At 38.3% G+C, this 26,664-nt stretch overlaps 2 protein-coding genes across 3 annotated transcripts in view; both read right to left on the reverse strand.

Moving 5' to 3' along the window:
• Positions 1 to 1,812, reverse strand: part of epc2 (enhancer of polycomb homolog 2 (Drosophila)) — a 45,734-nt gene extending 43,922 nt beyond the window's left edge. Inside the window, exon 1 of the mRNA XM_067443825.1 lies at positions 1,409 to 1,812. Within this exon, the coding sequence (XP_067299926.1) occupies positions 1,409 to 1,561 (153 nt within the window). The 5' untranslated portion in view covers positions 1,562 to 1,812. The remainder of the gene's footprint in view (positions 1 to 1,408) is intronic.
• Positions 1,813 to 14,626: 12,814 nt separating this feature from the next.
• The window catches only part of acvr2aa (activin A receptor type 2Aa), a 56,837-nt gene continuing 44,799 nt past the window's right edge, over positions 14,627 to 26,664 (reverse strand). For both annotated transcript variants that reach the window (XM_067443826.1, XM_067443827.1), the window contains 7 exons: positions 23,052 to 23,195; positions 22,193 to 22,336; positions 21,320 to 21,465; positions 20,912 to 21,026; positions 20,553 to 20,691; positions 18,471 to 18,601; positions 14,627 to 18,382 (listed from right to left, as the gene is read on the reverse strand). In XM_067443826.1, the coding sequence (XP_067299927.1) occupies positions 18,188 to 18,382; positions 18,471 to 18,601; positions 20,553 to 20,691; positions 20,912 to 21,026; positions 21,320 to 21,465; positions 22,193 to 22,336; positions 23,052 to 23,195 (1,014 nt within the window). In that variant the 3' untranslated portion in view covers positions 14,627 to 18,187. The remainder of the gene's footprint in view (positions 18,383 to 18,470; positions 18,602 to 20,552; positions 20,692 to 20,911; positions 21,027 to 21,319; positions 21,466 to 22,192; positions 22,337 to 23,051; positions 23,196 to 26,664) is intronic.

The raw sequence follows: 26,664 nt of genomic DNA on the forward strand, positions 1-26,664 counted from the left end.
TGCTGTATACGCATATTTCAGTATTATGGTTAACGATTAATCGATTAATTGATCGTTAATTTAAACGACGATCGATCATGGGAATTTGTGAAAATTGACATCCCTAGTTACAACACACACAAACGCAAAATTTAAAAAAAAATATCGAACTTTTTTCCGGACAAGCACATTTTTTTACTCGGACAAGTGAATGAACGATTTACTTGTCCGAAAGACAAGCGCATGAACATGCTTAATGTCAGGCCCTGAAGTACTTGCTCTCCATACTGTACATCTGTCCAACATAACCTATTGAGCTTGCTGATCATAATGGCAACATGAGAGTTCACTTCAAAAACTTCTGTTTTAATAAAACTAACTTCACTATCAAATCAAATGAACCCAAATGAATCCAACTAAAATAACCAATGAATGCTTGATGGTCTGTCACTCACATCATCGATATCAATATCAGTTGATATGATATTTTTTTACAATACATTTTCTTGGAATTACTACATTTGACCTGACCAAAAATGTATTTTAATAAAAATGTATAATGGTTTTAAAAAGCAGACCTTATCAAAGGTCAGTCATTGGGGGTTTGAGAGGCTCTTTCTGACAACAACAACACAACATCTTACCTGTTGGCCACACCACACTGACAAACACATAATTAACATTTTAATTAATTAACAAATAATTAACAAAACTGCTTCTTTCTTCAAGTACACTTTAAACTACTACTACTAATAATAATAATGTAAGCAAATAATAATAATTATTATTATTGTTACTAAGAATTATTATTATGAGTTTATTTTTACTTCATCATTGGGTGGTAGTTTAAACATAACATATTGTGGTGCCATGGCAACATCATGGCTATATGGCGCTCTGATGTATACCATGGTACGATTCCCCTATTAACATACCACTGATATATTTCAAACGTAAAGGATACAACATGTCATATTGGTAGATTGCACTGTCTTCAATGCTTCTGTCAGTTGCGTGTGCTTAAACTGATAACTACAGCTGCTGCAGAAACTAAACATCAGGACCACTGAAGAATCAAACACAGATTCAAGCTTCAGAGGCACGCCGTTCAACTTAAGTATTCCTGTCGTAACATACGTTAATCTCGAACGCATTTGCGCAAAAATACTGACGTCAATGGGCATCGACCACTAGCAAATCCCTCACGCAAATAACCTTGTTCACGCCACTAGTGTAAAACATTTCCCACGACTACGCAACTGCCGTCTATTTTATACGTAACGTAGAGCCTGATAACGCTGCTTACAGATCCCTATGAACAGAGAATGGACTTACGCACTGAAACGTGCGTAAACGATACGTGAATACCAACACCCTGCTATGCACCTGAACCTCATGAAAAATTAGGATTTTAAAATCATTTACATACCGACTCCTCTTCCTTTTCCATCCCGGTTGGCATTTGTGGGACCGCTCGGTTGATGGAGACGCAGTCGGTGAGGTCCGGGAGGTCTTTATTGCGGTAGATCGGCAGCGGTTTGGCGGCGTCTAGCGCTCGCGCGCGGAACGAGAGTTTACTCATTGTTTTCAGCGATCACAAACACACTAAACACGGATCATTCGGTACAAGTTCACACACGAGCCGACGGTTCTCTCCGCGGCCGCACTCACTGACGTCCCTCCGATCGAAATCCGGCGGTCAAAGGCATCTCTGAGCGAGTTGTGGTGTTTTTTCACGGGCTTTTTTTTCTAGGCTGGTGTGAAAACATGGCGGACATGATCCCGACAGCCCGCGCGACACTGCCAAAGAGCGTGAGCGGGAGCGCGCGTGTGCCGCTGCGCGCGCACCTCATGCAACATGCGTGCACACGATATTACGACACACGGGCACGAGAGAACAGATACGTTCATCGGAGAGCTGTCACACGTATACCGTCCATTAAAAATGTCTATTGAGGATAACTTCTTCATTTGTACCGCTATGACGAATATGGCCTAAAATCAACAATGTACACAAATATTTAAAGGGTCATGAAACCCCAAAACACTTTTTTTGAGATGTAAACAGATATGTATAGGCTGCACATCATTGAAAACACTAAGGGTACTCATTAATGGTATTCATATGTGAAAATAGTTATTTTTGCATTTTTCAGAGCGATTTCTGTCTTCCGGTTTGAAAAGCTTAGTCGGAGCAACGTCACAAATGCTGACGTCGGCACGGCCTTTTCGGCCCAAGTATGGGGTGCTGGGCACATGCTGACGTCGACCGCTCCGAGCGATTCTCCATATATATTCATGACATAAAGCTCATTCAGTCCAATCCCTGCGCTGTAGTATGCATACAAGATAATTTAGTTAATATGCATGAGACAGACACTAATGTCAGGCTCGTCTTCCATCATTATTGTAGAGATATGGTGGGGAAGTTTTGGAAGCAGCGTGCGGAAAAGTCACGGAGGAAAGCTAGGCGTTGTGCTGATACGAAGTAACGTAAACGGCGCCGAGCGAGCTGTAACCGGCGCCGTCTGTGGAAGCCTTTGCTACAAAGGCTCGGTAAAGTAAAATTCACCTGAGGAATCGCACGCCGAACCTGCAAGCGTTAACTATCTATGTCAGGAGTGCAAAATAACCAATCTGTAATCTGTAGGCTAATGAACAAAAGCCACGTCCTCTCCGTTTTATTTGTGGTCACAGCCATGCACTAAACCGCATGTGTTCGGGCTCTTAGTGAAACAGTGTGCTGCATATTTGGACAAATATAGATTTAGCTGCCGAGTGATAGACAGCGCGGATCGTCACGGCAACCCAGCGCGCGTCGCTCTGCTTCAGATGCGCGGTCGAGACTATGAAGCCTCAAACCCCTTCGCTTTTACCCCGATCTATAATTACACATCTCTATCACATCGCATGTTGGGTGGTTCACGTTCTCTTATCACGTCGGCGCGTTGTTCATCTTGCCAAACAGCGTGCATATTTGGACAAATATAGTTTTATCACGTTTGCAAAATATTTCGTCATGCAGAATAACATTTATTTTCATTTCTCACTGAATTATGCTGGTTTGAACTTTGAAGAGCTGAATGATTTGCGATCTCTGCTGCACGCCACTCATAGCTCTCTCATCTCATCTGTACTCATCCCTCATTTAATCTCACTGTGGTAAACAATGCCAACGTGAGCCAAGAACATGTCTCAGAACCACTGTAATCGCTAATCTTAATGCACCTACTGACACTCCCCTATTTATGCAAACCATTCCCTCTTTCCACACAATACCATCCCACCTTTTTTTACAGTCGACCACTCCCCTTTTAACAAGCTTTTTCAAATCGAAGGTGTGAAAAAACACCGCTGCAGCAGGGGGGTTTCATGACCCTTTAAAGCCAACTTTTTCAATTGAAAACCACAGGGGCGCCTATCTCCCCTGGTTGGTGGATTCAGAAGAGCATTGAACAGGCCCCTGGGTTAGGGCCCTTCAAATTGTCCTAATCTTCCCCGTCACTGTGCCCCTGTTGATCAACTGTTTTACATTTGGGCAACCAACCTCTACGCTTAGTGACATAACGTGCAGGCCGAGGCTATACTCGGAATTTGTCCTCTGCATTTAACCCATCTAAATTAGTGCACACAGTGAACACGCACTGCAAACACACACCTGGAGCAGTGGGCAGCCATCTTGGGAGCGATTGGTTTTGTCAAGGGCACCTCAGTTATTTCCTGCCAGTTTTGAGACTTGAACCTGCAACCTTCGGGTTACACCAGTAGCCTACAACTCTAACATTAGGACACAATAGGTAATGGGTACCTTCTAACTTGTTCTTTATGTGTAAACATAACAACATTTTTACAATGTAGCAATTTCATGGTTTCGAAATGTTGTGTTTTTCGAACATTAAACCTGTAACCGCCATTAAGCCGTAACCAAATCAAAGACATAACCTATATATGAATTGAACAAATTTATACAAATTAACCACCAATTTGCCAAAACTTCAAGTTGGTAGCATTCAAACCAATAATTTGACAATTACCAATAACAAGAATGAGGAATTACTTGTTTCACAACAATAACCTATAAAATCTAGGCTATAAAGTTGTAGCCCAGCCTAGTCAACCTACAAATGTTGAATTCAAATGCAATGATATTGCTTATTATTGCTTTTTATTTGACTGGTTATTCTGTCGACATGAGCTTTTTAAATAAATAATATCCATCGTTCACCATTTGATTTCTGATACTGCCATTGAGTTCACTGTGCAGTCTGCTATAGTAGAAGAGAGCTGGGTGGCCATGAGGAAAGTGTAGCATAGGGAGCTGCTTGGAAAAGTTACCTGCTAAGACACAAATCATTTTTAACGAGAGGAACGAGCTGAACTGAGGCAATCCTAAAGCAGTAGTGGATGTGCGATAGATAAGCGGAGAACGTCTGAGCACTGCAGGGCTGCACTCACTGTTTCTCTACAGAACATTGCCTAAATTGCTTGCATACACTAGGATTCATGAATTAAATTGAGCCATTACGTTATACACTATAATGTTCAAAAGTATCCTATATCACGGTTTCCACAAAAATGTAAGAAATTATAATAATCAGAAGTGTTTCTTGAGCATCAGATATTAGAATGATTTCTGAAGATTTTTTTATTTATTATTAATATAAATAAGTACAGCCATGATGAGCATAAGATACTTACTTCAAAAACATGGACACAAAACTAGCATTTAGTTTTGACACTTGGCCCACTGGAAAATATCTTGGTACTCTTATGGCTAGTCCATTGCTTTAAAACACTAAGTTGAACAATAAGATGAGATGGGGAAAACAACTATTGAACTTAGCCTTTAGAAGAAATAAGGAGTCATGAGATAGAAAAAAAATATTCTCCAGTGCATTACACAAATCAACAATCTGATACTTCAGTTGGTTTTAAAAGTTATAAATGGATTTGTCTGCCTTGGTCCCACTAATTACTGATCATTGCTGATCCTCTTCAACTGTAACTCTACTTGAGAAAAATACCTGGAGGAGTTCATTTAAGATGTCTACACAGTCTCTGTAAATTTCCTTGTAAATTTCTGCTTGTTGTGGGGGGGGGGGGGGGGGGGTTCATCTAAAATCTACATGCACATCTCTGTAAATCCCCTAGTACATTTGTTTTTGTATCCTGAATGTTATTTTCTGATGTTCGAGATGTTTCACTACCCACAGTTGTTGATAGTAGGCTAGTGATTCCCCAGCATTTAACCTCAATGATGTCTCAAAGGTAAAAGTAGCCAGGAAAATGGCATTACAGGCTTCAAAGATGGCTATTCATCTTCAAACTCCATCCCCTTCTAACACCGCAGATGCAGAGAAACTTGCCCATGCCTTTATCTCCACCAGGCTGGACTACTGCAACAGACTCTTCATTGGGATTTCTGGCAGAAATATCCAGAAGCTTCAATATATCCAGAACAGCGCTGCCAGAGTCCTAATGAGAGTCTGTAAATATGATCTCATAACTCCCATTCTACACTCCCTGTTTCATCCCGGATCGACTATAAAATCCTCCTGCTTACACACAAATGCATCACCAGACATGCACCACCATATCTACAAGAACTCATCACTCTGAAATCCTCCACCCGCACCCTCAGATCATCAGGCCACCTGCTTCTTCAAGTCCCCACCACCGGCTCCGTACCATGGGGGACCGAGCTTTCTGCTCGGCTGCACTGCGGCTTTGGAACCACCTCCCCAGTGAGCTGAGAGCAGTATAGAGCCTGGACCATTTTAAAGCAGAACTGAAGACGTTTTTATTCAGAAAAGCTTTTGTGTTGATTTGTTTTTATTATTATATATTTTTTACTGGTTTTTATTCATTTTTGTAATTTTAACGTGTTGCACACTGAAAACAAAGTGTGTTGGATTTACATTATTTAATTGTGTACATCGGTCCGACATGAATAAATTGCGTTAAACAAACTTTGTTCATGTCACTTCAGCATAATGGAATGAATACATTTTGAGTGACTCAATTAAGTAGTTTCAAAGGGAATTTTAAATGATTCCCTGTCATGATTCAGACATTCAATTTTATATATTCATTCATCCACTTCAATTTCATATGTTACACAACTGAATTATAATACTGCACTAGCGACAAACATTTAGCTAGAAGTAGCACACATTAGCATCTTGAATGCTAAGCATTAAAAGTTCATTCAACACAGCCGTTATATGACATTGGTTGTTTTAGTCTACAGCAAATGCTCCACTCTTCTTCACAATGGTAACCCACAATAGTTTAAATTGTTCTAATAATTCCAAAATAATTGAATATTAAATTCTATTTAACACAATCAAGTCTCCCCCTTTCTCATTTTTCTCAAAAATACATTTTAAAAAAAACATACAATAACGTAATTTACTCGCTCTTGATTAAACCGTAAAGCATGCTGGGAACTAACAAGCCCTGGCAGTTTCAATTATTGCAACATAAATCATTCATGTAACACAACACAAACGGGTTAAGTTTGACTTAAATGTGACTTACTATATTTGTGGATTGAACACAATCAAATTAAGTTTAGACAAAATGTATAGCAATTGTGTTGCTTTAGCTAATTTTAATTAAGCAATTTGAACAAGCAGTAAAATAAAAAAAAAATGGTGCACTTTAAAATTCTTCGGAAAAGTGCGTTATAAATAAAATATATTATTATTCCACTTTTTTCCACAAATGGTCTCCTTCCTCTCACAAACCATCCGTTTTGTCCAAAACTTTGACTTGAATATCACTGGCCTGCATGTGCGAACCTCCTTTTTTAGTATTGTCCCGAGGTTTCCCATCCCCTCTGTGCTGTGACAGCTATGACGTTCCTCATTACCGCAGAAAATACTCTGCTTTCCCCTCGGGGTCCTGCACTTTATGTACTGCAGGTCCCGGACCTTAAGTCCAGGGAGTTGGATGTGACGTTCCACATTGCCAGCTAATGGTGACAGGAGTGTGGCCAAGTGCCTCACAGCATTGTAGGAGTTTAGGATACTGCTGACAGTCTGAGTTGAGTTCCCTCTTTATTTTTGGGAACCTGTGAACTCTAAGAAGATTTCCTAGGGTAGAAAAAGAAGTGGAAGTTGCAGTCAGTAGAATTTTCTTACTCCGGTAGCACTTCAGTAAATGCACATAGCTTCCTGAAGACCTCCTGAATTGTATATTATGAGCTATGTGTATTCGCTTAGGGGGAACAGTGAGCCCAGGGGCCCTTGTGATATTGTGACGTGGCCCCATGTGGGCCACAGGCATTACTAGACCTAGTTTCAACTCAGCTCATGTGTGAATGTAAATTCCCTGTAGAATGTTTTTAGGCAACTTCTTGGACACGTGATATTGACATTTTAGTCTGAAAGTGTAAAGGGAAAAAAGTAACTCACACTGCTGCATATCTTATGGGTCTTTTTTCATTTGTGCTGAAACTCTTTAAGAGTCAAGAGTTATAATTTTCCTTTTTGCCTGTGGAGAGGAGATTTTACAATGTTTCACATTATCCCCCAAACATGAGAATATGTCTTCTGGACTGGATATAAAATTTCCTCTCATAAAATCTGGATACTTCTGTTCTGTATATACATATTCAGACAGATTTTATTAAATGGTGGTCAGTAGAATTTGCTGAAAGACAAAAATCAGCCATGTAGTTTGCATTTGTAGAAACAAATACTGAAACAAGATCTTAAATTAATACAAGACCAGAAAAAAGTATCTGTCCAAATAAAAATTTAAGTAAAACCTTTCTTTGTGATCATGGCATGGTTTATGTTGTATTCTGTTGAATTTATGCACATTACTACCAATAGGTTTTAAGCAAATTTCCAGATCTGGTGTTGTGGTTTGGACGGTTCCATTTTAATAGTTCCATGTTGAGGTTGAAGTAACATTTGGTTTTTCTGTTCTGCCTAAAACAAATGAATGCATTTTATGAACGGAGAGCTTTAAATGTAAAATGCTGTTACCGCTAATATTAAAATGGTCACATACACAAAAGTGCTAAAACACATTTCTGAAGATGACTTTTATTTTTATATTTTCAGTTTTACTTTTAGTTTTTTTCACACACATATATATACACACACATATATATACACACATATGTATACAAACAGTATATACGTATACTATGTGCAGAGAGCATTCACTATTTTTTGAGGTGGCTTTTAGAGGCTTTTGCATTGGAAGTCTCCTGAACTCCAATCTGAATGTCAGAATGGAAAAGAAAGGTGATTTAAGCAATTTTGAGCGTGGCATAGATGTTGGTGCCAGTCTTTTACAATCTGCTCAGTTACTGGGATTTTCACCCACAGCCATTTCTAGGGTTTACAAAGAATGGTGTGAAAAGGGAAAAACATCCAGTATGCGGCAGTCCTGTGGGCGAAAATGCCTTGTTGATGCTAGAGGTCAGAGGAGAATGGGCCGACTGATTCAAGCTGATAGAAGAGCAACTTTGACTGAAATAACCACTCGTTACAACCGAGGTATGCAAAGCATGCTCGCACAAAGCATTTGTGAAGCCACAACACTTACAACCTTGAGGCGGATGGGCTACAACAGCAGAAGACCCCAGCGGGTACCACTCATCTCCACTACAAATAGGAAAAAGAGGCTACAATTTGCACAAGCTCACCAAAATTGCACAGTTAAAGACTGGGAAAATGTTGCCTAGTCTGATGAGTCTCGATTTCTGTTGAGACATTCAAATTTAGCGTCAGAATGCAAGAGTCAAGTCAGAATTTAGCGTGAACAGAATGAGAACATGGATTCCTCATGCTTTGTTACCACTGTGCAGGCTGGTGGTGTAATGGTGTGGGGGATGTTTCCTTGGCACACTTTTGCCTTCTTAGTGCCAATTGGCCATCGTTTAAATGCCACGGCCTACCTGAGCATTATTTCTGACCATGTCCATCCCTTTATGACCACCATGTACCCATCCCTTTATGACCACCATGTACCCATCCTGTGATGGCTACTTCCAGCAGGATAATGCACCATGTCACAAAGCTCAAATCGGTTTCTCGAACATGACAATGAGTTCACTGTACTAAAATGGCCCTCACAGTCATGTGGTGGACACTTGGATGTGGTGGAACGGGAGCTTCGAGCCCTGGATGTTTATCCCACAAATCTCCATCAACTGCAAGATGCTATTCTATTAATATGGGCCAACATTTCTAAAGAAAGCTTTCAACACCTTGTTGAATCAATGCCAAGTAGAATTAAGGCAGTTCTGAAGGCGAAAGGGGGTCAAACACAGTATAAGTATGTTGCTAATAATCCTTAAGGTGAGTGTATATAACCTAATTCAATTTGTTGGCAAGAGAAAACATTTTTTGTCTAATATTTTATTTCAGCTTTATATCAATCACTGAATTTTTTAAAATATCTTTAATTTAAGTTAAAAATAACAACAGTGCTATTTCCACTTTTGCATCGTGTGAAACCTTCTCTTGTTAGCTCTGGAGTGGAGATGATGAAGAGGCAAATGGCAGATGTGCATCGAGGCATATATGCATTGGCGTTGGGACATCTGTGTTTGGGAGCTGCCAAATGATTCTAGAGACACATGTTTTTCCCAAGAGGAACTCAATGTAGATGTTAATTTTCTCCTCCAGGGACAATTGCTCTTTTTGATCAGGTTATTATCAACCGCTCTGTCTCAAAGGGCAGTTTGACTGACTCTAAGGAGCTGCTTTTGCATGGATACTGGCCAAATCTGTATAAATTGAAACATGACGCATGCCCAAAACACTCATAAATGTGAGTGAAACATGTTGCTTATGAATGAAAGACATTTATATAGAACTTTACTATGTATTTCTGTACATTCAAAGTAGTTTACTAACAATCATATTAGAGGGTCTCTCCACACCCACCACCAGTGTGCAGCATCCGCCTGGATGATGGGACAGCAGCCACCGTACAACAGTGCCAGTGTGCTCACACTAGCTATAAGGTGGACAGGAGAGAGAGTGATGGAGCCAATTCAGAGAATGGGGTGCATTAGGAGGCCATGGCCAGGACACAGGGGTTACACCCCTACTCTTTACAAGATCCATGGGATTTTCAATGACCACAGGGAGTCACAAGCTAGGTTTAACGTCTCATGAAGAAGAAGAAGAAGAAGAAGAAGAAGAAGAAGAAGAAGAAAAAGAAAAAGAAGAAGTTTTATTTATATAGCGCCTTTCCGTAGCTCAAGGTCGCTTTTCATTTCACAAATACAGTACATTCAGACACTTACTTACATATACATTTATATATACACATCACATAATGCATATAATTGCATTATCCGAAATGCTTGTTAAATAGATATGTTTTTAACTGGGACTTAAATGCACCCACAGATGAGATGTTTCGTAGTGTAAGAGGCAGCAAATTCCATAATTGAGGAGCATTTATACTAAATGACCTTCCACCAACAGTAGACAAACGGAAACGAGGGATGGATAACAAACCAAGTTCAGCTGATCTAAGGGACCGGACAGGGCGGTAAGGGGAGAGTAGGTCAGAGAGATATTGGGAAGCAAGACCATTTAATGCGTTGAACGTTAGAAGCAATACCTTAAGGTAGCCAGTGAAGGTCATGAAGCAGAGGAGTAGTGTGAGCAGAGCGCCTAGCAGAGCGCCTAGCAGAGCGCCTAGACCCTCTAATATGATAGCCTCTTACACTCATCAGAGGAATGGTGGTTTCTGACAGTATAGTGTCTCTATCAGTACTGGGGTGTTAGGACCCACACAGATCACAGGGTGAGCGCCCCCTGCTGGCCTCACCAACACCTCTTCCAGCAGTAGCCTAGTTTTCCCAGGAGGTCTCCATCCATGTACTGACCAGACTAAACCCTGCTTAGCTTCAGTGCAGGGGCGTAGCCATCTTTTCAGAAGTGAGGGGGACAGAAATGTCGTAATACCATTTTTTTGACCGATATAATTTATCGCATCTCTTGCTTTTAATTCGGTAAGATATCAAATACATTACTGAACAATAACCGCTAATATCTATAATATGTTTCTCCTATTTTATGCCAATTTTATGATTTATGTACTACAAACACTTGTGCATTAAGTCTCCATAGATTGTATGCAATGTAAACAATTAAAAAAAATTATAATATGTGTATATATATATATATATATATATATATATATATATATATATATATATATATATATATATATATATATATATATATATATATATATGTGACTGTGTTGATCTTGATGGAATAATTTCAGGCAGACAATCAGTTGGATGGTCACTCAAGGTTTCTCTGTTTATTTGACCAGCAGCGAACCATCGCGAAACTTCTGGAGAATACGCAGCTCCGCCCCTCAACAAAACGTACGTGAGTACAAGTGATGTAACAGCCAATGGCGAGTTTTCCCAATTTGTGCATGAATTTAACCAACATTATTTAAACCCTGTTACATATATTATATATGTATATATACACACATATACACACACACATATGTGTGTGTGTGTGTGTGTGTGTGTGTGTGTAATATAGCCTATTGCTAAAGTGAATTAGCCTATTATTCTGATGTAAATCAGCTGTTCTCTATGTGAATATATAGTAAAGAGTAATTTATTCCTGTGATCAAAGCTGAATTTATCATCTTTACTCCAGTCTTCAGTGTCACATGATCCTTCACTTATTCTAATATGAGGATTTCATAATCAAGAAACATTTATGATTATTAGTGTTGAAATAATTTATGAAAATTAGTGTAGTTGTCACGGGTACATACAAAGGTGTTAGTTAGCTGAGTTTAATGAGCACCAGAGAGTGTGACTGAAGTGAAGTGCAGGTGGACAGGTGAACAGGAGTCTTCGTAGGGGAACCGCTGGAGAGTTGGCTGGAGATTGATGATGGAGAGTTCGCTGGAGACACACACTGGACAAGGAGACACGAGGAGATTCTGACAAGAGATCACTGGGATACTTCGAGGGAGTCCTGAGGTAAAGCAAAGAGCGTTAGTACCTTCTCATAGACGAGACCGGACAGTAGCCTTTAAGGGGTGTGTGTGTCTTTTGTGCTGTGGTAGATTGGGGTGGTGATGAGGACCAGGTGTGTGTGTGATTAGAACTCGGGAGATGGTGTGCGTAGTGAGTGGGCAACGTTGGAGCGTGGCGTGTCTGTGACAATCTACGCCCATGCTTCAGTGGACAACCATTCATGCACTCTTGGGATACAGGTGTCTGTGGTACGCAGTGAAGTGTTAAAACAGTGACTCAATGTTTTTAATACAAACTTAATTTATATTCTAGACTATGAAATATATGATTTAGCAGTTATTCAAAGTGACGTTACATTAGAGGAACATGAAAATATGTCAGAAAAATGACAATATAAAACAGCTGTCACAAGATCAAATCTTTCTTATTTAAAGAACAGAAATCATTATTATACAGATGTATAACACAATTTTTCGGTTACTGTGGTTATCATTAACTTAAACTAGGCTATTATACAACACATGTATAGGCTACATAAAAAACTATAAACGGAAAAATTATAAAATAAAAAAGTCAAATGTCGCTTAAACAACTAGCAGAAATATTAAACAAATATTTTAAATAATATAAATAAGCTAATTATAAATCTTATAATAAATAATAACACAATAACTTATAATAAAATAACACTGTTACCAATGCAATTGCTGAAATGCGCGATTCACAATGATTATCCATGTTAAATAATAAGTATTGAGCAAACTTAGTATTCAACTGTCATGCGATCTCACGAGGGCAGCCTGGTTATACTTTTAGAGCTTTAGATATGAATGCTGCCGTCTCACTGTGGCCTAGCACACCGCAGCATGCTGGGAGAATGTGATGTGTCGACTTCGGTCAACTCCCACACTGTTATTCAAGGACCTTGACCAGGTGTTTCAGTTCAACCGCTTAGAGAGAAACAGTCAGATGAGATGCCGGACAAGCAGTCCACTTGAATTTATATATAACCTCTATGGTGGGCGTTCGGTCACTGGACGGAAGAACTCTCCTGCTGGAGCTTTAGTCTCTTTCCAGGTGAGTCTGGGACTACAGACAATGACAGCAATTTTAGAAACACCAGAACATTTTTTTATATATATAATCCAGATGTATAACAGTGAACAAATCCAGATAATGTTAATAATAATATTGTCTTCATAACATGGTAGGATTTTAATTTGAAGTAGAACCTTATGCTCACCAGGGCTGCATTTATTTGATGCAGATTTAAAATGGCAATATATTCTAAAATCTAATTTACTTCTGTGTTGCAAAGCAGAATTTCCAGCATCATCCATTGTCACATGATCCTTCAGAAATCATTCTATTATGCTGATTTGGGAAAATGCCTTATTATCAATATTGAAATCAGTTGTGCTATATTTTGTGGAAGCTGTGAAACATTTTTTTCAGGGTTATTTGATGAATATACATTTCAAAACAACAGCATATATTGGAAAATCTTGTCCTTTTATTTCCAGCTTTGCTGAAGATATCAACATAATTTCTTCCAAAAATAAATTTATAACCCCAAACTTTTTTCATGTTAGGAGCATCAGTAAAGTCATCAAAATGAGGGTGTAATGAGCTGAAATGCTGACATCTAGTGGTGTATTCATGGAATACCTGTCAGGCCCAGGCTGGATGGTACTGATCCTAGCTTTGAGAGAATGTCAATTTGCCAATATTACAATCAGTAACGTTAATTATTTTTGTAATGTGATCTATACATGATCTCAGATGCAGTGTTTGTGCTTAAACATTTACAGGGGAAATCTTCACCTCTGCCTTTAACCTGTTTAATTCCATTTTTTTTTCCTGCAATGTGAGTACATGCAATGTGAAATAGTGAAATATTAGGTTTTATACTCGGTCACAATAGTGACCAGACAGAAGTTTATATATAGATAGATAGATAGATAGACAGAAGTATAGTTAGACAGACAGAAGTATAGATAGACAGACAGAAGTATAGTTAGACAGACAGAAGTATAGTTAGACAGACAGAAGTATAGATAGACAGACAGAAAGAATAGACAAGTACCATGGATGGATGGATGGATGGATGGATGGATGGATAGTTTTCAGTTCAGTCTGTGAGAGAGTTCATATGAATAACACAGAATGACATAGAGGGGACATATTCTGTGTTATACTACCGGTCACAATTGTGACGTCTTGTGACTTCATTTATCTGCATCCTGACAACAGAATAATCCATGTATTAATATAATTTCAATATGTATGGACAGATAACCCTTTCATGATGATGTGTGCAAAAAAATGAGCTATTCAAAAATTAACCTTGATTAATTAATTTTCCTGTCATTTCTGTGCTTTCACATTGTCATTGTGTTAAGATGGCAGTACCAAGAAATAAGTGTGTGTGTTCACGCGACCAAACTACACAACAATGTTAGACCTGGCCTTAAATGTGTATTATAACTGAAAATTTGCTTCATAATAGAAGTTGCTAATTAATACCACACTAAAATATGCGAGAAAAATGTATGGTCAAAATTGTGACCGTTGGGATTAAACGGCTTAAAAGCAGACTGAAACACACATGTGACTTTTCAGATGAGTTCAGGAATTGAGACACAGCACACATTTGAGAGCAGTCACTATACTTTATTTGAGGGGAGTAGTAGCATAAAATTTAATCTGTACATTATGTAACAATTACGTCTGATCAGGCCCTGAATGCGTTAAATACTCAAGAGTAAGGTGGACAAAAATGGCATGTCCAGCACAACAGTAAAACAGCTGCTCGCACCTAAAATGGAGTTTTGGTAAAGTGGAGACATTCACTCAATGAGAAGAAACATTGTCACTGAAGTGTGTCTGAGAGAAAAGACAAAGAGAAGCTGCTGGTCGAATCCCAGGAGCAATACTTGCAACGCTGCACCATGTGGTCTGTCGTGCTACACTGTTTGTTCATTCTTTTGAACGCTGTGAGTGGAAGTCTGAGGTAAAGGATTGATTTGTTTGTAGTGTTTTATCTGACCAGTTTTAAAAATAGAGAAAGCATCACTTCTCGTTTATCCAAAAAAGAAGAATGACAGTTGGGCCATGATATAAATTAATAAATCTAAGATACAGATGTACAAAATTAACATTAAAATATTTAATAATAATAATAATAATAATAATATCAATAAAGGATTTCTTTCTTTGAGACATTAAAAAACCTCATGCTCTTTTCACAATCTTAAACAACATTCATATGTACATACGGTGCGTTTTCAATTGAGTCTTCTACTAAACAGTTTTTTTTTTTTTTTTTTTTTTTTTTTTTTAAGTTTGGCTTTTCATCTTATTCAACCTTCTTCCCAGATTCCCCAAATAAAACACTAAAAACAGACAAGGGTACAGGACAGCACCTGGTGAAAACACTCTACAGGCCAGCAGCAGTCGCTCACGTTTAACACATTTTCTGTAGTGTTTACAGTCAACAGTGAAAATCGCAAGAACCTCTCAGGAGATGCTCTCGGACCAAGAGCATTTGTCCTAACCCTAACCCGCAAATTAACCAGAACTTCAGCTTGGTCTTATATCCGCCAGACCAGATTTTGCACCTACAGAGGGCCTTTGAAAGATGGCATGGGCCCTTATTACTTTATCATTCCGACAGCAGTCAGATGAAGTAAAACAGAATGCGCTGACTGAGAATGCTACAGTAGAGAGAGAGAGAGAGAGAGAGAGAGAGAGAGAGAGAGAGAGAGAGAGAGAGAGAGGAGGGAAAGAGAGAGAGAGAGGAGGGAAAGAGAGAGAGAGAGAGAGAGAGAGAGAGGAGGGAAAGAGAGAGAGAGAGGAGGGAAAGAGAGAGAGAGAGAAGGGAGAGAGAGAGAGAGAGAGAGAGAGAGAGAGAGAGAGAGAGAGAGAGAGAGAGAGAGAGAGAGAGAGAGAGAGAGAGAGAGAGTTCATTGAAAGGGCTTGATTGCATACGGTTGTATGAACCTGAAAATTGTCAAATGCATCACATGGGGTATCACGAAAGCAGAATGAACCAAAATGAGCCACTGAATTATATTTCAAAATTTGTTCAGACAAGCAGGAGAAACCCAATTTTGTATCATACTAAAATCAATTTAGATATTCATAATCTGAATGGATGAAACAAAGCACATCAACGTGTGGTTTGAAATCAGATCAAAATCTGATTTTTATGTGTCAAATCTGAATGGTCAGATCAGATCTCAAATTTTTCACCATTCAGGATGTCACGACAAACATCAAAAGCAAAATGAACAAAATCACAGATTCATATTTCATGTTTTGATCAGACAGCAGAAATCTGAATTAGTATCTCACTTAAATCAGCTTAGTTTGTAGTCTGAATGAAAAACAAAACCCCCACATAAAAATAAGATTTTTACAAACCTCATTCAAATCACATTCATATGTGGTTTAAAATCTGATTAAAATCAACTTAATTGCAGAATATTCATCAAATGGGATAGATATTGACTACACTGTCTGAACAAATGGATCAGATTTCTTGCAAAATGATTGGATTTGAAAGCCAAAAACTGGATTAAAGCGCAGTGTGAACAAAGCCTAAGAGCAGCAGCAGAGAAGCTGTTCATTTGAAAGACTGTCAGCCAGTCGGCAGAGAGTTACTGCATGTGTTCGGTCCCCATTACAGCATATTATTAGCTTAATACTCTCAGTCAACCGGGCATCATAACATATGCATAGCGTGTCGTAAGCTTCAGTTCATGATGTACATTATGGTCTAAGCAATCCGTTAGGCGCTTGTATTTTTACCACCCTGGAAGTGGCCTGTGAGCTGTGAAACAGTCCCTGCTTAGGATGTTATTGCACATAATATGACCACACTAATAAGGTGTTATATATCAAGGGCCCTTGCATACATAATACAACAAGGGTCACCAGAATGGCACCAGAGGGCTCAAAGCAAAGGGAAACGCTTCCTGAGACATACTGAGATACAGTTCTTGTAGAAGTGTGTAGAAGGTCGCCTGGCTGCTGATCTGAAACCAGTTTGACAAGACAGACAATGATCACAGAAGACCAGGATTGGAAGATTCCAAATGAAAATGGAAATGAAACAAAAAGAATGACGCCCTGAAGACAGGAAATACTTTAGATTAACAAAAAATGAAGGGGTTTCCATGACTGCTTATGGGATCTCATGCACAAGCTCCACGTAATAAAAGGTTTGAAAAACAAAGGGGGAAAAAAAGAAAAAGAAAAGAACACAAGGCATGCACATACGTGGACACCGCAAACCTATATTGGTAAGTGCTTCTGTATTACTTTCACAAAATTCATATTTTCAGGGATTTTTTTCTTCTGAACAGGTCTCGATAAAGGTCAAAAAACTGTTTCAACAAACAAACGGTATCACATTTTAAACAGCAGGGCAACACAGAGAACAACTAAAAGAAAGAAGGCAGAACACTGGTTTATGAATGGCCATCGTTTCTTGGCATAATCTGTCATATAAAAAAACTTTTCCCCGTATTTAAAAAGCTTCCGTGCCAAATGGAGGTCATCGAAAAGCCTCTTTTTTATATCATATAGTGTTACAAAACAAACGTATTATTAGGATGAGAAACTGAGGTATACCTTGTCGAGAGGTTGGTGGTTATCTGACAGAAACTCCGAAAGCTTTCAGAGAAAACACGTGTTGATTTGGGTTGTATCGTCACCCTTTCTGTTGATATCTGTACAGCAGCGTCACACTACACATTCAAAAAGCTGTTTCTTATTGGCATTACAATAGTCATTCATATGAACACATTAAATGTGTTTTTTTTACATGGACGTTGCCCTTTTTTATACTGAAATGACACGAGCGCCGTGCGGAGGAGTCTCGTTTACTCCTTGAACAGGAAAGTTTCTTCTCCAAGCAGAGAAAGGACAATAATGTTTTTGATGCCGGCTTATAATTCCGTCCTTACCGGAGCGCCCTGTGGTACTAGTTTATATATACACACACATACATTAACATAGCTGGCTCCAGGTATACCTGTATTACCCCAGATTCAACGCAAAATGTATAGTCTGCATTTGCTCCAGCTGTAAGTACAGGACAATCATCCAGCATGTCTGAAGCCGGCTGTCAGAAAAGCTGTCCACCACCATTCCCGACGTGTGTTTTCTGTTCGGTCAGCCCGCAATTCACATGCTGATATCCTCTAGTCATAGACTGGACTCCTTAGGGGGATAGTCCACGTTGGTCACCATGGTTACCACGGTGACTATTTCTTCTGGGGCAGAGACACTGGTCTGCCGCTGCATTTGGACCACACGTTCCTCGACACATCCCGCAGAGAGACGCGCCTCGGCCTCGTGGTCCCAACACTCCTCTATAGTCTCGCACAACATGGCCAGTCCCTGTAAAACAAATTAATGCGTTTTACATCTACCATAACATTCCCTTTATTCAAATATTTGGCGAGGTTTAGCGATGGACATTATGTACCGGATGTTTCTGCCAGCACTCCCTGAGAGTGGGCCGAAGCTTTTTGTGGACCACCACCTCCTGCATGTCCTCTAGAGTGGGATGTTGGCCCACCTCCTCCTCGAACGGAAGCATGTACTCGTCAACTGGACCTTCAGAAAAAATGAACAAACATCTGCTCAGATCAGGAAGTCCAACCATTGAGGGTGTTTTCATACTGGGTTCAGGGAGCTACAAGGGGTACACAAAAAATGTGCAAGACAAAAACAACAAATGAATTTATTTTAGGTATGTCAGAATTCACATTATGTCAGAATGAAATGTTGCTATGCAATATTTTTTGCATTTACTAAATTCTGCTTTCTAAAGATTAAGATTAATTGTGGTTAATTTATTATATCGACAGCCCTAGTTTTTAACTATCCTGAAAAGCATATTGTAGGAAATATAGTTTTTTGGGGGAAAAGTGTTCGGCTCTCCTTCCTCACAATGTACATTTATTAAGAATTGTTTGTATTTGTGTTGAATCTTTCTAGATAGTTGCTCAACACTGTCAAATTTATCTTTCTAACTGAGGGTTGTCCTGCAACATCCTCTGTAAAGTGGGCTTTGAACAATATGCATCGTGAAAAATGCTATACAAGTACATTGAAAAGTTTATTTCCAGGTTTATGCATACATTATTTTATTAACATAATAGGTACAAAAAAAAAAAAAAAACATTTTCATGATCATTTTCATTATCATGCTTTTTTATTATAATATATTTGTTAATATTGAAAGCTGCAGTCCTTAATTGTTATGCTCTCTATGATGTTGTACATCCTCATTATATAATTTTTTGTAAATCTTGAACACAAAAAAGTTAAGGACAGCAGCTTTAAATAATTGGCTTTGACTTTACTTTTTTTTATTTAATTTGGGAAACAATCTATAATATGAGGCTTAATATGTTTCTCCTACAGTATAAATGTGTCTGTATCCAAAAACATATATAGCTGCCAAGGGATAGCTGAAACAGGTAGTAAAATTGGGTGAGGAGAAAGTATTTTGATATCAAATTAACATTCTTTTTTGTTATCAACAGAAACGCAAAATAAACAAGGGATGAGAAGCTTTGGAGAAGATAGAAACACGTTGGACAGAATGACGTTGAACCACCTGATCTGCCATCACACTTTATCATCCATTCAATCCCATCATGCACTGAAGTCAATGAGGTCATCACACATGACGACCACTGTCACAACAGCCCCAGTCTGCTTCACTGTCCACACCTGATCAATACTGTTCCATCAGACCAGACAGCAATAATCAATAATGGTGAGAATACTGCACTTACAGTGACATGCTTATTCAGAGGTTCGAGTGGCAGTGAAACAGAAAATGTGTGTGTGTGTGTGAGAGAAAGAATGGCGAGTGCTGCCAGACATCAATCAAATTTCTACTATATATGTAAGGGATAATACACAGCTAGGTGTGCATTATGAGATTTTAATGGAGGCAAGGAATCACCTGAAGGGAAGTCTAAAAATTATAGTTATTTTTGTCAGTTATGATTCATTGATCTAGCGTTCTGCACAGACATAGAGAGAAAATAATGTGGTAAAATTACATTTATTTAAATTAATTTGATTTGAATTCATTGATTTGGGAAAAAATATTGAGAGAGAGAGCGAGAGTGAGACCGCATTTGTAAATGTCCTGCATGTGCAGTGTCTTTCTACTTCTAGTGAAGCTGTGAGTTTAATTACTTCTAAAACAAAACTAAAACTTCTAAAACTCAAATATAATGTAGCGATTGAGTAGCAAAACTAATTTGTTTATAAAAAATCACAGTGCAGCGTTGACAACAAGTATCTGTACACCTGAATGTTACTGCCTGTGCAGTGCAATCTCCAATCTCTGTGGGTGATGTGTCTGTGTGCTTCAATAAAGGCAGTGTGTTAATAAAGAATGTGATTAAACTGACTAGAACAATCTGTTTATTACAGAGTTTGAACGCAAATCTTCCAGCAGGGGGACCATAGTATAGTAACTGATATAACTTTAGAAAGTGATGTCAAAATGGTCTTATAAGAACAGCAGCTCACGCATTCGTACCATCAGAGGCAGTGCAGCGGGCTGCCAGCTCCCACAGCACCAGCCCGACTGCATACATGTCTATCCTGAGGAAAGAGTCTCGCTGGAAGTTGATGGCCCCCTCCAACACCTCCGGGGCCATGTAACGTCTGGTTCCCACCTGGAGCACACAGAAAGACCAACGTCTGATTAGCACGACAGTAAAAATGTTACATGCCAATGCATACAGTCTGCCTTGATGAGTCTTATGTGGACAGCACATTAGGCTTTGAGATCCAGCCTCTGATACACCTCCACAGAATCACATTCATATTTAAGCACACAGCCAACCCTCGCACAAAGGGCGGCACTTTACAATCAGCACCAGCTCCAACACTTACCTGCCCATGCGTGTCCCCAGCTGACTTCCCTGCCTCAAACCTCAGAGCCAGACCAAAGTCAGCTATACAGGCCGTCAGGTTTGTCTTCAGCAGGACGTTCTTGCTCTTAATATCCCTGTGGATGTAAAATACAAGTTTAAATATGTAAAAATTGCTTAAATTGATCACAAATAGATAGTTTCAAGACTGCTTCAACAGTTTATGACTATACAATGAAAGACTTCGACTATACAGTATGGACAAAACCCCCCCACAGAGACCCATTTGAAAAAAATATTTTGTGTTCCTGCAGAAGAAAGAAAAGTCACACAGGTTTGGAACATATGCGAGGCAAGATTTAGACCAAGTGTCCACTGTTCAATATATCCAAAAACCACAAAGGTTTTTAGATAGTTGTATATTTCTAACCTGTGTGCGACGGCCGGTTTGTGGCCATCTCTGTGTCCAGGGAAGTCAGAGTGCAAGTAAGCCAGTCCTCGAGCCATGGTTTGAGCGATGTGACACAGCTCATTCCATGTCACTACGTTGGCCTTCAGGTAGTCCGTCAGGGAGCCCTGCATACAGACAGCAGAGATGTGTGGATTAATCATGGCTGTGTATCAGCCTGCAGTATAAACAACCAAAACCATTTAAGTCCCAATAAAAATTTAAAACTCAGCAATAACACACAGACTGACTGCTGATGAAGTAAATCACAGTGAGAATTACTGTAGCACATATTGACTCAAAAAGCTTCAATCATCTTTGTGTACAAAAATATATATTTTGTATAATTGGATCTTACTGGGCATCAACATGACATTTGAAAAACTTTTACTTTGTAACAAATCTTTTGTCACTTCATTTTTTATGTCCCTTAAGAACGTCTCGAACAGAAGACCTTTATAACAAAATGTTTTATAGACAACACTGCAAATGTATGGATAGATGCATTTTACTACATCAGTGGCATTCAAAACTTGCAATACGATGTATTAATTCTCTTTCTCATGTATCAATCTTTCTTTGTCATGTTTTTTTGAGTGTTCAGATAATTTCAATGAGCAAAAAAGTATCTTAGTCTAAAGTTCAAAGTCTTAATAAAAATTTATATCTCAAACAGAAAAAGACTTTAAAATTTAATTAGCAACACTGCAAAAAAGAATATAACATATAATCCCTGCTGATATTGAAGACAGAGAGATTTATTTGTAAGCTTTGAGAAACTAAAATATGGATCTATAAATGTTACTCCTTTTAAGTGCAAGCCAGTGCTGTCCAGCCCCCCCTTTAGTTCCAGACCTTTTCATGGTAAGCTGTGATGAGCCACAACTCAATGTCCAGGTTGCTTCCTCTCTTTTCAGCCCCGATGAAGTGCAGAATGTTTTCATGCCTCATGCCGGTGAGATTGTAAATGTCATACTCATTCTGCCAAGACAGCTTGTCCTGGAAGGACAAAGCACACAGTTATTACAGCATACATGCATGATTGGCAAAACACCGATCGACTGGTAAGTGGACATCAGCAGGGCTTCTAACTGACCATTAAAACAATTGATACATCGAGTCTTAGCTGACATTCGCAATCAACTCAGATTATGTAAGTAAGCAGTCATTTACCAGAGAAAATTATTACATGGGTGATTGATAGATGAAACAAAGGATTTGACCAAACACTAAGCTGTGGAGTGAGACAGGTTGCTAATTTTCAGAAATCTCATAAAAATAAAAGAATAAAAATAAAAATATGTATATATATATATATATATATATATATATATATATATATATATATATATATATAATTAAAATGTGGGTGTAAACTGAACTTTATATAATATTTTATCTATTGAAATATATTGTAAATTGTAAACATTTAATTTAGTCCTGTGATGGCAAAGCTGAAACGTCAGCATTATTACTACTACAGTCTTCATTATCACATGATCCTTCAGAAATCATTCTAATATGCTCAACGTTTTCCAGATAATTTTCACAGCACTTATTTGAAATAGAAATGTTTTGTAACAATGTAATATTAATGTGCGTCACAGGCTGACACATGGCTCAGCTCCACGTTTGGCTGTGTAATTGGTTAAGCAGGTTAGATTAACTCATCAGCTTTAGAAGTTGATTCCCTGGCCTTGGGTCCGCGTAGTACCTGAATGGGGAAGATCTTCACTGCCACATAGTCATTGAGCAGCTGAGCCTTCCACACACAGCCAAAACGCCCCCTAGCTTTGATTTCCAACAACTGCAGAGGCTTCTGGACCAGGGTGGGAGATGGCGGCATTGGTCCAGGGTCCTGCAAGACAACAAATAAGGAAATGTAAGCTACAGAGTTGAAAAGACCATCTGTAGGTATAACTGCTGTAGGCTTCATCACTATTGGCAGCTACTCGTCTCTAAATAATATACTGGCTGTGCTGATTTCTAAACACCGTATGCAGGGTTTTTAGAGTGACATCATTAACCACCATAAGGTCACCATAATGTTCGATGTGTGTACATGGAAGGGCCGTTTAAAATGACCTTTATAGAAGGACACTTTCCGGAATTCAGGCCCTTGAAATTAAACCATGAAAATAAAACATCATCTCAATTTTATTACTGGTTCCACAGGTGAATTGTGATCCCCACTTTAAAGGAGTTAAGGGTCGGTTCATGCTAGATTTTTTTCAGTTTCATATACATGCAAACACAAGATAATGGGTACACAAGCACATGCAAACACTTTGTCTTCATTAAACTCTGATTTGGCATAGAGAAAATACATTTGACAAATACAGGGTTTAAACATCCATATGCTTAGATTAAAATTAAGCATGGAAGAAACTCTCATTTTGATGACTTTAGGTCATCCTGTTTTACCTACACTAACATTCCAACATTTGGGGTTGGTAAGATTTTTTTTAATGCTTTTGAAAGTAGTCTCAACATTTTAAAAAACATTATAAAACAATTAAAATATTACAATTTAAAATAACCATTTTGTATTTTAATGTTTTAAAATATAATTTATTCATGTAATGGTAAAAGCTAAACTTTTGATCAATTTAATATCCTTCCTAAATAAAAATATTAACTTCTTTAAAAAAATAGATAAAATCTTACCAACTCTAAACTTTTTAACGCTTATGCAAGAGAAGTTTAAAAGAACACACACTATAGGTAAGAAGAGAAATTGCATGGATTTATAGTTCTAAAGCCAGTAATCACCAATAAAATGTTAATCAAATCGTGATATTCCAAAAGATCCCCACCCCTAATATTGTGCCAGATACCTTATATGAAATAACATATGCAAGAAATGCTAGCTGACTGTGGTAATGTGGTGGGGTAAAGGTGGACTCATGTCATGCAGCTGAGCTGCATAAAGCCTTGACAGAAGGGGCTTATGGGAGTTCAGAGCTTGTTAAACAATCCACAGCTTCTGTAAGTGGACCACAGATTTAATAATCAGCTGACCTAGTTTGTGGGTGCCGTGAAATGCACTGGCATGCCATTACACCTTTAAGGCGTAAACCTTTCTGAACATGACCCATGTACGCAGAAACCATTTAGAAGTTCATCTAAATGCATGAGTGTGCGCTCTAACCCTGTCTACAGCCGATATGACCTTTTCTGACCAATTACCCTTTGTCAGCAAAACACAATAGGCTGTTTCCCGCTTATCAAATAAGCTAATCCCAGTTATTCAAGTGAATCAGTGTCGGAAAGCAATATAGATGGTATCTGTAGGCACAAATCCAAACCCTGCCACTGGGCTGGCTGAGCCTGGCATACTGCTCACCTAATTCAACGCAAAATACTTTAGAAATTACAAATTTGACACTGACATTTAAAACAAACAAACAAACAAAAAAAAATATACCTGATTAAATAATACATTTTTTTTACTGACATAATTTTACTGAAGAAGGTGTATACATAAATGTGTGTGTATCCCCCCCCCAGCATTGATTACTGCTCAACTTTATGTAGCAATGCAAACATAAAACCTTTGTTTTCTTTAATTATATATACATAGATATTATGTTAATTATATATACATAGATATTATGTTAATTATATATACATAGATATTATATATATATATATATATATATATATATATATATATATATATATATATATATATATATATATATATATATATATATATATATATATATATATATATATATAAATAAATTATTCTGTGAATAAAAATGACCCAGGTACATTCCCAGGTCTTGTGAGATGCACCTCAAAACTCTTAAACAATCTATTTCCCATTGTTAGTCTTAAGTGCTTGAATAGGGAAAAACAGCTTAATTTGGCCTCCATTAGAAACAAATGCTCAATAAGTAGGTAGGATGAAGAAAGGCTGTCCACAGTGCACCTGCTGAATTGTGGTTTGGAGTTCAGGCAAAAGTAGGACAAACTGAGAACAGGCATGTTTTTTTATGTGGCCTACATTTCCACCAACTGAACATTGGGGGGAGAAGGCACTGATTGTTCTGAACCGAGACTCCTTAGCATATGGATCTGGGTTGTTAACTAACTTTTTTCCCAAGTCCTCAAGGAAACAAATGCCGAAGAAAAGTACATCGCATGACTGTGGGTGGGAGGAGATGGGGTTAAAGAACAGAACATCCATCATACAGAGAAGAAAAACACGAAATGGTTAGGTCGCAGCCGAGAAAGCGAACATATCTGAGATGGCAATGCTTTGCTGCTACACAAACCGAGAGACCCGACACGTAATGAGAGAGGATGGAGGTACAGGAGGGACTGAGCTCCTCAGGGGGACATAAAGAAAGCAACCCTCACCCTGACCTCACACATCTACACCCACACAGGTCAGGGTCATGTTTACTTTTCCATTTGCCCAAACTTCAGCCACTAAATAGACACCACTCACAACTACGATGACAATAGGTCTTAAGGGAAGTGTTTGCCCCTGGGGCAGCAGCCGTGGATGGAGGCAAAGGCTGACATTTTTAAAGCATTCCTTTTCCAAAATAGAATAAAAAAAAAGAACAACAGGTAATTTAAGAGGGCTATCTGTCTACCCAGATGCCTGTGGCAGATATAGTATTTCAGTGAGCAGGTTACTGGAGTTGTTTGTGTTGTTTAATGTCTGAAAATAAAGACACCAATGTAAAAAGTCCAACAGACATTTGTTGTATGTGTGAAGCATTCACAAATGTATTTAGTGCCATATTGTGACCACAGATGTCTCTAATTTTCATTTCTCAACTTATAATTCGTATAACAGGTTTTAAAAAGATAATTTAAGCAATACATTTTCAGATATACAGCATTTCTTTCTCATTTGTTTTCTTATTTTATACACACATTCTGTAAATATCAGATCACATTCAGTTTGTTTTTGCAAACAAAAGCTCACAGAAATGCTTGCCTTCATCATTTTGTGGTACATAACATTCAATTCAGATGTAATAGCTGACTGAATGTTTAGATTGCTATAGTTTTGTTGATGCATGTCTGAATAGTTTTTAATAGCTCAAAATAATCTGATGCAGATAATGGTTTTATTGAACTCAAGGCTTTAAGGATTGTTATTAAGTCTACTGAAAATGTTCTGTATGAAAAAAAAGAAGAAAAGATTTCTATAGCAAAGAGCCACTCCATAAGGTCCATGACTTTTAAAAAACCGCAAGTGCATTTGGGGCTTTTGATCTCTTGTGTATTATTTACATACGGTTGTTAATTTAGAAGACATATTTAGACCAAAGCAATACACAGTGGTTTGCTGTAATGGAATC

This window comes from Pseudorasbora parva, chromosome 5 (assembly GCF_024679245.1).
Source record: "Pseudorasbora parva isolate DD20220531a chromosome 5, ASM2467924v1, whole genome shotgun sequence".
NCBI lineage: Eukaryota > Metazoa > Chordata > Actinopteri > Cypriniformes > Gobionidae > Pseudorasbora > Pseudorasbora parva.